The 12,531-nt window shown below is 44.4% G+C and overlaps 1 protein-coding gene across 4 annotated transcripts in view; it reads left to right on the forward strand.

The window, feature by feature from the left end:
- Positions 1-895: 895 nt before the first annotated feature.
- LOC132815281 (centrosome and spindle pole-associated protein 1) overlaps positions 896-12,531 on the forward strand; it is a 181,433-nt gene continuing 169,797 nt past the window's right edge. For 3 of the 4 annotated variants that reach the window (XM_060824109.1, XM_060824112.1, XM_060824111.1), the window contains exons 1-2: positions 896-1,020; positions 8,621-8,733. In XM_060824109.1, the coding sequence (XP_060680092.1) occupies positions 8,635-8,733 (99 nt within the window). In that variant the 5' untranslated portion in view covers positions 896-1,020; positions 8,621-8,634. Of the gene's footprint in view, positions 1,021-1,721; positions 1,808-8,620; positions 8,734-12,531 lie in introns of all 4 variants that reach the window. The other variant, XM_060824110.1, reaches the window with a different exon arrangement.

A 12,531-nucleotide genomic window follows, 5' to 3' on the forward strand; every position in this document is an offset into this window, starting at 1 on the left:
CCTTCTACAGTGAATTGTTTAATTGTCCACCAGCATTCATGACTGGGTGTGGTAGGACTGCAGAGCTTAGATCTCATCCATTGGTTGTGGGATCGCTTGGCTCTCTCTAATGCTTTCTGGATATGATGTTTGGCATGCAAGTGTCCGGTTTAGTAGCTTCACCAAGTTGAGATCTCAATTTTTGGTTGCCTGCTGCTGCTCCTGGAATACCCTCCTGCACGTACCATCAAATCAGTGTTGATCCTTTGGCTTGATGGTAATGGTTTAAATGGGATATATGCTGGGGCATGAGGTTTTAAATTGTGCTCGAGTACAATTTTGCTGTTGATAGCTCGCAGAGCTCCATTGATGCCCAGTCTTAGGGCCAGCTCAGAATATACCTGCAGCCAAGAACAGACGTACTGAATTGGACAGCACCCCAATGGATAGCAGTCCATACCTAACACTTGGTTCCTATCACTACAAAAACAGAAAGTTTTATTAACTTTATTTGCCAGACTTCGTGAGTTTCTCCAGCATTTTCTGCTGTCGTTTCAGATCGCCAGCAGTTGTTGGTTTCACTTTAAAAAGCCAACAGCTGTGGAGAAAAATCAACTAACAGTGACTGCGGAAAACAGGCACAAAATTCGAATAGAATAAGCATTAAAAATTGGGAAACTAAAACAAAAAGTGACGAGGTATAAAAGTGAATGGAATGTGACTGAACAGCAACAAATACAAACGTCGAATCTGAATCTTTAAACGGCGAGTTCTTCAGCGGGTGATCATCCGGCCCAGAGGGAAGCACCACGTAGACGGGGAGGCGGGTGTCACTAAGGTTCACTCTTGGCCCTCCGATTGCCGAACCTCCTGTTAGGCGAGCGGACGGATAACCGCAGGCTGGTTGCTGCGGGGCTGGCCGCAATGCATGAAGGTCCTGAGGAGTCAGAGCCGGAGGAATCGGCGAACCGTTGGTAACGGCAGGCTCTCGTGCAGCCTGGTTTGAATCTTCAGTCCAAGGCGCGAGCGACGGCTGAGAGTGTAAGCAAACTTCGCTCCTCTTTCGGCGCTGATATTCTGCTGACACAACGTCCCGCCCGTCCCGTCCCCCCCAAACTTGTCCGTACCCGTCCCACGGCTTCCCGATTTACAATTCCTGGCCACCTCCGGATTCTCTCCGGTTGATAGACACCGTACTGATCGGCGGTGGTGGCGAGCACCGACTCCCTCTGCTGCGGTCGGTGTTGTGTGTGGGGGGCGACGGACGCCCGTTGCCGGGCCCGGTGTTTGGTGGGTGGGGGGGAAGCGACCGACGCCCGTTGCTTGGACCGGTGTTGTTGGGGGTGGGTGGGGGGAGCGACGGGTGCCCGTTGCCGGGGCCGGTGTTGTTTGGGGGGGTGGGCAACGGACGTTCGTTGCCGGGGTCGGCGTTGTTTCAACTCGGAAATAGCCGAGCTCTATCCGCGTTTCACATCACCTTGACGACCGTGAGGCTGTACATTTAATGTTTCGTTAGGTCTGTAGCTGAAGATACTTTTCTGTCGCATTAAGTACGTTTTGTGGAAGCCTCCTGCGCAGAGACTGCCTGTCAATCGGCCGAGGACGTTATCTGTACAGATTAAGTTTGTGTAGTAAAGTTACTTGACAACCAGCGCGCCGTTTTGTGGAGCCATGTTACGTTTTCCATCCCCCCCCCCCCCCCCATCTCCTTCCTTTCTCGATGTTTGGAGCTGTTTTAACAGGGCTTTTTGGACATTCGTGCAAAGTTGGCATAGGTGCTGATGTGGGCGCAACATATGTGGCAAAAGAAAATACACTATGCTATAGGGTGAGTTTAGGGAGAACTTTACACAGAGGGGAGGGGTTTGGATATTTCCTTGGGTGGGGAGGGCAGGAGAGTTGAAGATTTTAGCGTTACTGTGTTTGGAGGTTCTGTTACCAATGATATTAGGTTGAGATGCATGGAAGATTGCAGTTCCAGAATGAGCAAAGTGAAACAAACAAAAACAAATTGCTGGAGAAATTCAGCAGATTGACAGCATCTGTGGCGAGAACGTTTAGAGTCCAGTGATACGTGTATCCTAGACAAGGTTTTAGAGAACGAGTATCGAACTATCAGTGGCGAAAGGTGGACCCAAACCACTGATGGGACAAGGCCAAACCATACACTACCTTGAGCCAGTTGATTTCAGTCATAGTTAAACTGTGTCTCAACTTCATTCAACCACCGTAGTTACATATCCTTGAGACCCTCAACTGATGCAGCCTCAATAGCTCCAAATCACGCAGAATCCTCAATCGAATGGTACAGAGAGTTACAGATGCGAGGGTAGTGCAAGTCAGCAAGATCAGGAATCGATGTTCAAGCTGGATTCAGTGCAAGACAGGTTATATAGCTACTTGAACTTTGGAGAAGTTGGAACTTTTTGGACCATGGAAAGTTAGTAAGGATGCTGCTGGAAATAATGACCCCTGAGGTGAGAAGGACATGGGTGAAGGTTTTGATATTATGGCACAAGAAGTATTTCATTAGTGGGCAGTTGGAGGAAAAGTCTTGGTCATAAATATGGGTGACCAGTTATGAATTAGAAAAAGAAAGTACCAAATATGAAACATACAAAATTGTTCCTGTTTAAGCTCACTTTTCCAGCCTAATGAATTAGACCAACTTTTTTTTGTAAATTAGCACTTGCTTATCTGCTAAATCTAGTGATTGAACAATTCAGTTGTTTTATGTGGAAGACATTTCACATCAGATTTATGGATTATTTTTTCTGAAAATCTGTTCAGAATTATTTTTGCTTTTATAGTGATGTGAAAATTAGAAATAAGAACTTGAATGCAAGTTACTTTCACCTAAAGCAGGACTTGGAGAGTTGTATTATTTTTGATTAGGCATGCATTATATTGTCATAAAAACAGTAAATGCTGTAAGACAGAGATCAAGTAGTACTATATATTGGTAGCTGAAAATGTGCTGCTGGTTAAAGCACAGCAGGTCAGGCAGCATCCAAGGAACAGGAAATTCGACGTTTCGGGCCAGAGCCTGATGAAGGGCTTTGGCCCGAAACGTCGAATTTCCTGTTCCTTGGATGCTGCCTGACCTGCTGTGCTTTAACCAGCAGCACATTTTCAGCTCTGATCTCCAGCATCTGCAGACCTCACTTTTTACTATAGATTGGTAGTCACTGTTTTGGATTTGACTCCTTGTTATCACCTTTTTAGGAGGACAAAAATTTTGGTCCTATGAATGAGGAGGGTGTGCCAAGCAGGCTAAGATAAAAGGTAGGGAGGAGGGGGCTTGGGGGAGGGGCATTGGGAATGCAATAGGTGGAAGGAGGTTAAGGTGAGGGTGATAGGCCGGAGAGGGGGTGGGGGAAGAGGATTGCAGGTCAAGAAGGCGGTGCTGAGTCCGAGGGTTGGGACTGAGAAAAGGTGGGGGGAGGGGAATTGAGGAAGCTGGAGAAATCTGTATTCATCCCTTGTGATTGGAGGGTTCCTAGGCCTAGGATGAATGCAGATTTTTCCAGCTTCCTCATTTCCCCTCCCCCCACCTTGAAGGGCTTATGTCCGAAACGTCGAATTTCCTGTTCCTTGGATGCTGCCTGACCTGCTGCGCTTTTCCAGCAACACATTTTCAGCTGTGTTAATTTTTTGCATTGCTATACACAACAAATTAAATGGATGTGCACTTAGTGCAATTCCTGCACAATAAAAAAGATTTACAGGGAGTTTTGGTTCTTGGCACAAACTCCATTCCCTAGTCACCAGCTCAATCCTTCTGCCTAACAACTATCTGTGGTTGAATCATCATATTTGATCTGAGGTAGGAGTTTCTGACCACACCTGCATGATCACTAAGATCACCTATTTCTGCCTTTAATAATAATAATAATATTCAATTCCACCATCCACAGCTTCCCTGTTGCTGAAATCCTCATTCATGCCTTATTCCACACCAGGTTATAGTCCAACAGGTTTATTTGAAAGTATAAGCTTTCATAGTGCAATGTCAGGTGAAGTAAGAAAGAAGAGCGAACAGATACAGAATTTATAAGCAGAGTTCAAAAGGTCATACAACTAGTGTGAGTGGAGTGTTGAATAATTCAATCTCTGCAGATGACTAAGAGACTTAGATGGTGTGAATAAATTGTCAATAGCTAAATAACAACAAGTGAAGAGATGACCTATAATCCAATTAAATGAGACAGAGATAATTACAAAAAAATTAAAAATAAAGTAATGCTGGAGACAAACTAAATAATTGGAATAACATGATAAATATAAGAGTTGCATGCCAAGGGTATAACCAAAGTAATAATGTCACAAAGCTGGTCCTTTTTTCCTTGGTTTTTTTTCAGAGGGGTCATAAACAGCTCCTGGCTCCAGGGTGACAAGTTTGGTACAGAGATGAAAACTGATTTTGAGAGGTCTTTTTTTAAAATGTAAACAGATGAGATTTCAGGCTAAAGTAATCATGTTTTAGAAGTGACTTGTACATTGAAAGGGGAGTGGTCAGCTCTCGTTGAACAGTTCAGTCCAGAACTAGTTAGGAGTTCAACAGTGAGCTGCGTGGAAACAGGTTGCTAAACTCTCTGTCCTTCTAATTGTAACTTGCAGACATTTGTTCAATTTTTACTGTTTTTTTTTAAGGGGGTTTGCTTATTGGGACTATTGTGTAATTCGGAATAGCATAATTAAGTCTAGTTTGGGTAGACTGAGTTCTGTAGGGTTCTTTATTCTGTTGTTTGTGTTTCATTGTGTAATTTTGTGAATAAATTTTTGTCTGTTTTTAAAACCTGGTAGTCAACCTAGCTAACTTATTCTGGGTAATTTTCACTGTACACTTACTGAAATAAATTGCAAAGTTGTGGTCTGGGCTGCCTGCTTAAGAATGTTTTGAGTAGTCTGGTGTAGTCCATAACAATAAGTAATCCAAAACTGTACAAACTAATTAATGTAGAGAGACCATAACAATTTATCAAGGCGATGGGGTCAAAACAGGACAGCAAGGAAGATCTTACAGATATAGAACAGTGTGGTGGAGTCACATGTAGCACAACATGAACCCAATATCCCATTTGACACCATCTTCATGGGTGTGGAATTTGGCTACCAGTTTCCGCTCAGCGGTTTGCCATTGTTGTGTATCTAGAAATCCGCCTTGTAAGACACTTACTCTGAAGATCGGCGGCTCAATATCCTTGACCTCTGAAGTGTTCCTCGACTGGGAAGGAACATTCCTGTTTGGCAGTTGTGCGATATCCAGTCATCCATTGTTGTAGCGTCTGCATGCTCTTGCCAGTATACCATGTCTCAGGGCACCCTTGCCCTTAACATATGAGAGAGACAACATTGGCTGAGTCGCAGGGGTATCTGCCATGTGTGTGGTGGGTGGTGTTCCTACATGTGATAGTAGTATCCATGTCGATGTTCTGACATGTCCTGCTGAGGTTGCCATGGCAGTGTTGTCTGGTGTTGTTCTGAAGGCTGGGTAGTTTGCGGCAAACAATGGTCTGTTTAAGGTTTGGCAGTGGTTTGAAGGAGAGAAGTGGAGGTGAGACATTCATAATTATTATCGATGACATGTTGAAGGCTGCAAAGGACATGGAAAAATGAAAAAGGCCAACTTATCCCTACTGTTGATTTTAACGAGGGTGGGTGCTTGCAGTCTCTGTTGCCTACTAAAGGCAGTCGATGATTGTAGATATTTTCTGGTAGTTTATTGAGAAACAGCAGTTTAGAAATTATACAATAGTTAATTAGATTAAGAAAGGAAATGCATGACTGGTGACAGATAAGAATGCTTCACTAATCTACACCGTATTGTACAATGGAGAAGTGTAAGCCAGTTGGCCCCCGTGTCCCAGATGTCTTGCAGTCTTTTGTGGTAGTCTTTGGCAGCAGGTTTTCTTCCTTCGGGTTGACACAGAGGAGCTCCTGATGTTCCCTCGAGTTTGACTGATTTCCCCTGCTCTTTCTTGTACCCTCTCATCCCATCTGTACCTATTGATATGTTTTAATTTGGGGGCTGACCATCTATGCTGTATTAATCAGTGACCAGATATTCATGATGACTGTTGTCCCCTTCCTCGCTTCCATTCGAAGGCCAGATTTCAAATCAAATCTCATTTCTGAAAACATTGAACTCACAGTAGGGCAATGTGATCCCCAATAAATCTTTTGTTAATGCTTATGGAAAGCTACTTGCTAATTTAACACTGTTAACTAGGTTTCATGCTGCACAGGAAATAGAAAATATGGAATGCTCACAGGTTTAAAGGCTCCTCAATTTCAAATATTACTCTCTACTTCCTGTTAGCTAGCCAATCTTTTATTCATGTTAATATGTTATCCCATACACCACATGCTTTTATCTTGTACAGCAACCTTTGTGGCACCTACCTTGTTAAATATCTTTTGGAAACCCAAGTACCTAATAACTATTAGTTTCTGTCTATCTACAAGGAATGTTTCTTCATCAAAAAGCATTAATAGATTAGTTAACTATGGTTTTGTTTTTATAAAGCTACGTTGAGCACATTGTGATTTAAGTACCTACTGCAGTCGCCTTAAGAATGGAACCTAGCATGTTCATTGTGACAGATATTAGGCTAACTAGCATGTAGTTCCTGCTTTCTCCATCATGTCTTGAGTAAAAGTGTGACACTTGTTGTTCTTCAATCCATTGGGAGTCACAAAACGTGGTGCTGGAAAAAGCACAACAAGTCAGGCAACATCTGAGGAGCGGAGAGTTGATTATTCTGGCATCAGCCCTTCATGAGGAATGTGGAGGAGGAAGGGGACTGAGAGATAAATTGAAAGTTGAGGGTGCAGCTAGGGGAAATGTAGTTGGGATGGTGATAGGTGGATGCAGGTAGGAGGTGACTCTTCCAGCATCTCAAATTTTGGAAGGTTATAACCAATGCATCCATATTTGTGCCAATACTTATTTTACAATACTGTCCAGGTGGCCTCGACCTTTAGGTGCAGTAGCTTTCCTAGCATCTTTTCCCAGTGATCCTTATTTTAAATTCATGCCTCCCCATCACCTCTTAATTTTCATTTTCTTTTGGGATGTTTTCTAAGTCTTCTACTGTGGAAATGGATACAAAATGTCAGTTCAAAGCTCTTCCATTTCTTTAGATTTTATTATCAATTTCCAAACTTGTACTCTAGAGGGAAAATATTACTTTTTACTTACCCCTCAATCAAATACTTATGGATATTCTTTTTTTTTTTAGTATTAGCTAGTTTTATCTTATTCTCTGCCTTCTGACTCTTTATTATCTTCTAATCATTCTTTGCTGGCTCTTAAAATCTGTCCAGCCTTTTGATCTATCCATCAGCACTCTACATAGAGTCATAGAGATGTACAGCATAGAAACAGACCCTTCGGTCCATGCCGACCAGATATCCTGACCCAATCTAGTCCCACCTGCCAGCACCCGCCCCCATATCTGTCCAAATCCTTGCTATTCGTATACCCATTGAGTTGCCTTTTAAATATTGTAATTGTACTAGCCTCCACCACTTCACTGGCAGCCCATTCCAAACACACACCACCCTCTGTATGAAAAAGATTTCTTGTATATCCTTCTCTCTTCAAACCCCCCCCCCCCCCCCCCCCCCCCACCCCCGTGCCGTCTAGTTCTGAACTCCCCCACTCCAGGGAAAAGACCTTGTCTATTTACCCTATCCATGCCCCTCATGATTTTATAAACCCCTGAGCCTCTGACACTCTAGGCCGAATAGTCCTAGCCTATTCCGCTTCTCCCTTGTAGCTCAAATCCTACAACCCTGGCAACATCGTTTTGTGAACTCTTGCAAGTTTCATGACATTGCACACAGTATTCCAAAAGTGGCCTAACCAATGTCTTCTACAGCCGCAACATGACCTCCCAACTTCTGTACTCAATACTACAAATCTGCAAAGGTTTCTTTCAATTGAATACTATCCTTAATTTCCTTACTTAGCTATAGATGATGTGGGGTGTCACTTGCAGAGATGGGGAGGTGGGGGTGTGGACTTGGGGAGGGAGGTATGAGCAAGTTGGAGAGTGCTATGATGGGACAGAGGAAGGGCCGAAATAGGGAGAGAGGGATCTTTTTAAAAAAAAGAACTAGAGCCAGACCTTTCAGTAATTAAATTGATAAACATTTGGGATCTTTTTCACAATAAGCTAGGGTCCCTGATAATCTTAAAAATGAGTTTGATAGACTATCAAAGACATAGAGATGTAGGACAAAGCTAGCTATATGTAGTTAGGCTGCATGTCATTTTTAATGTAAAGTTTTAAAGGGGATAAATTTATTAATTTGCTGTCCACTGCTCTGATTGACATCTCTGTATTGTCATTAATGTCTGACATCCAAACTTGGATTAGCTGCAGTATCCTCCAAGAAAGCACTCGGAAGGTTATCACAAGCTGCATAACTTTGCTGCTGGCTCCATTCTCTCCCAACAGCTTTTGTTAGAGGCAGAATTAGGTTGTTTATAATTTTGGTGGCCAATTGATTATTTTACCATTATAGACTGTAATCTGAGTAGCTGATATTCAGATAAAACTTACTTCCTCTAGCTGAACTGTGCTTAGTCATCGAGCCAATGTTCTAATTCATATAATTGAATATTTTAAAGGTATTTTGCTGACAATGGCAGATGAGCTGGAAAGGTTCCTTGAAGAACAGAAGGCCAAGTTAGCACAAGATAAAATTAAATTAGACCATGACCCACCATACATGGAGATGAGAGTAAGTTGATTTTTAAAAAAAAATATTTGTACACACTTAGTTTAATTTGATTATATGAATGAACGCAAAGTCAAGTTGGAAAATTTGAGCTGTAGGGAGAGGTTGAATAGACTGGGGCTGTTTTCCCTGGAGCATTGGAGGCTGAGGGATGGTCTTATAGAAGTTTATAAAATCATGAAGGGCATGGATAGGGTAAATAGGCAAGGTCTTTTCCCTGGGGTGGGGGAGTCCAGAACTAGAGGGAATAGGGTGAAAGGGGAAAGATATAAAAGGGGCAACTTTCCCACACAGTGGGTGGTGTGCGTATGGAATGAGCTGTCAAAGAATGTGGCGGAAGCTGGTACAATTGCAACATTTAAATGAATAGGAAGGTTTTGGAGGGATTTGGGCTAGGTGCTGGCAAATGGGACTAGAATAGTTTGGGATATCTGGTTGGCATGGATGAGTCTGACTGAAGCGTCTGTTTCCTTGCCGTGCATCTCTATGACTCTTAAGTGTAGACAGCATGAATGTTGAAAGGAGATTTTCCCTTTAGGGGAAAATTAAAACTAGGGGACACAATTTAAAAATAAAGTGAAGTATGGAGATGAGTAGAACTTTTTGAGGATTGAGAATAATTGGAACTCTGTATGCCAAGAGGTGATAGAGACAGGGTTATTGAGTATGTTTAAAGTAGAGATAGATAAATGTTAACCAATAAGGGAGTCAAAGGTTATCGGGGTAGATCATACTTTGGAGTTATGGTCACAATCAGATCAGCAATGGTCTTATTGAATGCTGAGCAGACTTGAGGAGCTGAATGCCTATTGCCTCTCCTAATTTATATGTTCATATGTATGTAAGTTGCACTTTCATAGCAAATGGACCTCTTAGGACACACATTAAAAATAATGATAAGAATATGCTAGTTTCTTGCTATCTATTCTTTGAGGATTAAAAAAAGCTGTAAGGGTGAGATGAGTTGCATCAATGGTAGTGAGTGGATATAGGTGTTCCTGTGCTCGAGATAGCATAGATGGGACTGTGCAGCGGTTGTGGAGATGGAAAAGGTGGGATCATGGAAGGGTGCACAGATTGGTGACATTATATGACATAATGGTGATGGAGCTGACTGAAATGGTGGCTTATAATCTTTTGGATTTGGAGGCTGATGGAGTGGCAAGTGAGGATAGCAGATATCCTTCCATAAAAGGTCATAGTGAACTAGATGTATTTTCACAACAACTGATGGTAATTTTGAAGTGTGTATTACTGAGTCCAGCTTTCAATTGTAGATTTCTTTATTAATGGAATTCAAATTTCACTAGCTGCCATTGTAACATTTGAACTCATTCCTCCAGAGAATTAATTGGTGCTTCTGGAATACTAATCCAGCGACATTACCATGACATCACCATCTCCTCTTAAAATAAATGGTGTGCCTGAAGTTCCATGTACAAATCAATTTCAAAATTAGTGAAGTTTAAGACTTTCTTATTCTATACACTTGTGATATTGCTCCTTGGTACTTCTTAACAGTTAACAAAAAATGCATGAACAATTTGGTAAGTGATAACTTGATTTTAATTTGCAATTTCCTTTTAAGTTTTTTTTCAAGCCCAGAAAGTCAGTTTGTAATCTTTCTATGCTCTCATTTTTTCACAGAGTGCACATGATCCCAGAGTAAATATCTACATAAAATTCAATAGCTTTACTATCTTGGTTATAAAATTGTACAGATTATGTTTGGACATTTTTTTGTGAAATAGAATCCCATATACACTGTAAGTAAAAAATGAGGTCTGCAGATGCTGGAGATCACAGCTGAAAATGTGTTGCTGGTTAAAGCACAGCAGGTTAGGCAGCATCTCAGGAATAGGGAATTCGACGTTTCGAGCATAAGCCCTTCATCAGGAATGAGAGAGAGTAGCCAAGCAGGCTAAGATAAAAGGTAGGGAGGAGGGACTTGGGGGAGGGGCGATGGAAGTGGGATAGGTGGAAGGAGGTCAAGGTGAGGGTGATAGGCCGGAGTGGGGAGGGGGCGGAGAGGTCAGTAAGGAGATTGCAGGTTAGGAGGGCGGTGCTGAGTTGAGGGAACCGACTGAGACAAGGTGGGGGGAGGGGAAATGAGGAAACTGGAGAAATCTGAATTCATACCTTGTGGTTGGAGGGTTCCCAGGCGGAAGATGAGGTGCTCCTCCTCCAGCCGTTGTGTTATGTTCTGCCGGTGGAGGAGTCCAAGGACCTGCATGTCCTCAGTGGAGTGGGAGGGAGAGTTAAAGTGTTGAGCCACGGGGTGGTTGGGTTGGTTGGTCCGGGCGGCCCAGAGGTGTTCTCTGAAGCGTTCCGCAAGTAAGCGGCCTGTCTCCCCAATATAGAGGAGGCCACATCGGGTGCAGCGGATGCAATAGATGATGTGTGTGGAGGTACAGGTGAACTTGTGGCGGATATGGAAGGATCCCTTGGGCCCTTGGAGGGAAGTGAGTGTGGAGGTGTGGGCGCAAGTTTTACATTTCCTGCGGTTGCAGGGGAAGGTGCCGGGGGTGGAGGTTGGGTTGGTGGGGGGGTGTGGATCTGACGAGGGAGTCACGAAGGGAGTGGTCCTTGCGGAATGCTGATAGGGGAGGGGAGGGAAATATATCCTTGGTGGTGGGGTCCGTTTGGAGGTGGCGGAAATGACGGCGGATGATATGTTGTATGCGGAGGTTGGTGGGGTGGTAGGTGAGAACCAGTGGGGTTCTGTCTTGGTGGCGGTTGGAGGAGCGGGGCTCAAGGGCGGAGGAGCGGGAAGTGGAGGAGATGCGGTGGAGGGCATCGTCGATCACGTCTGGGGGGAATCTGCGGTCCTTGAAGAAGGAGGCCATCTGGGCTGTGCGGTGTTGGAACTGGTCCTCCTGGGAGCAGATGCGGCGGAGACGAAGGAATTGGGAATATGGGATGGAGTTTTTGCAGGGGCAGGGTGGGAGGAGGTGTAGTCCAGGTAGCTGTGGGAGTCAGTCGGTTTATAGTAGATGTCTGTGTTGAGTCGGTCGCCCGAGATAGAGATGGAAAGGTCTAGGAAGGGGAGGGAGGAGTCTGAGACAGTCCAGGTGAATTTCAGGTCGGGATGGAAGGTGTTAGTAAAGTGGATGAACTGTTCAACCTCCTCGTGGGAGCACGAGGCAGCGCCGATACAGTCATCGATGTAGCGGAGGAAAAGGTGGGGGGTGGTGCCAGTGTAGTTGCGGAAGATGGACTGTTCCACTATCCTACGAAGAGGCAGGCATAGCTGGGGCCCATGCGGGTGCCCATGGCAACTCCTTTAGTTTGGAGGAAGTGGGAGGATTGAAAAGAGAAGTTATTCAGGGTGAGGACCAGTTCAGTCAGTCGAAGGAGGGTGTCAGTGGAAGGGTACTGGTTGGTGCGGCGGGAAAGGAAGAAGCGGAGGGCTTTGAGTCCTTCGTGATGGGGGATGGAGGTGTACAGGGACTGGATGTCCATAGTGAAAATAAGGCGTTGGGGACCGGGGAAGCGAAAATCCTGGAGGAGGTGGAGGGCGTGGGTGGTGTCCCGAAGGTAGGTGGGGAGTTCTTGGACTAAAGGGGATAGGACCGTGTCGAGGTATTGGGAGATGAGTTCGGTGGGGCAGGAGCAGGCTGAGACAATGGGTCGGCCGGGGCAGGCAGGTTTGTGGATTTTGGGCAGGAGGTAGAAATGGGCGGTGCGGGGTTGTGGGACTATGAGGTTGGAGGCGGTGGATGGGAGATCCCCTGAGGTGATGAGGTCATGGATGGTCTGGGAGATGATGGTTTGGTGGTGGGAGGTGGGGTCATGGTCAAG

Source organism: Hemiscyllium ocellatum, chromosome 4, assembly GCF_020745735.1.
Source record: "Hemiscyllium ocellatum isolate sHemOce1 chromosome 4, sHemOce1.pat.X.cur, whole genome shotgun sequence".
In the NCBI taxonomy this organism is placed as follows: domain Eukaryota; kingdom Metazoa; phylum Chordata; class Chondrichthyes; order Orectolobiformes; family Hemiscylliidae; genus Hemiscyllium; species Hemiscyllium ocellatum.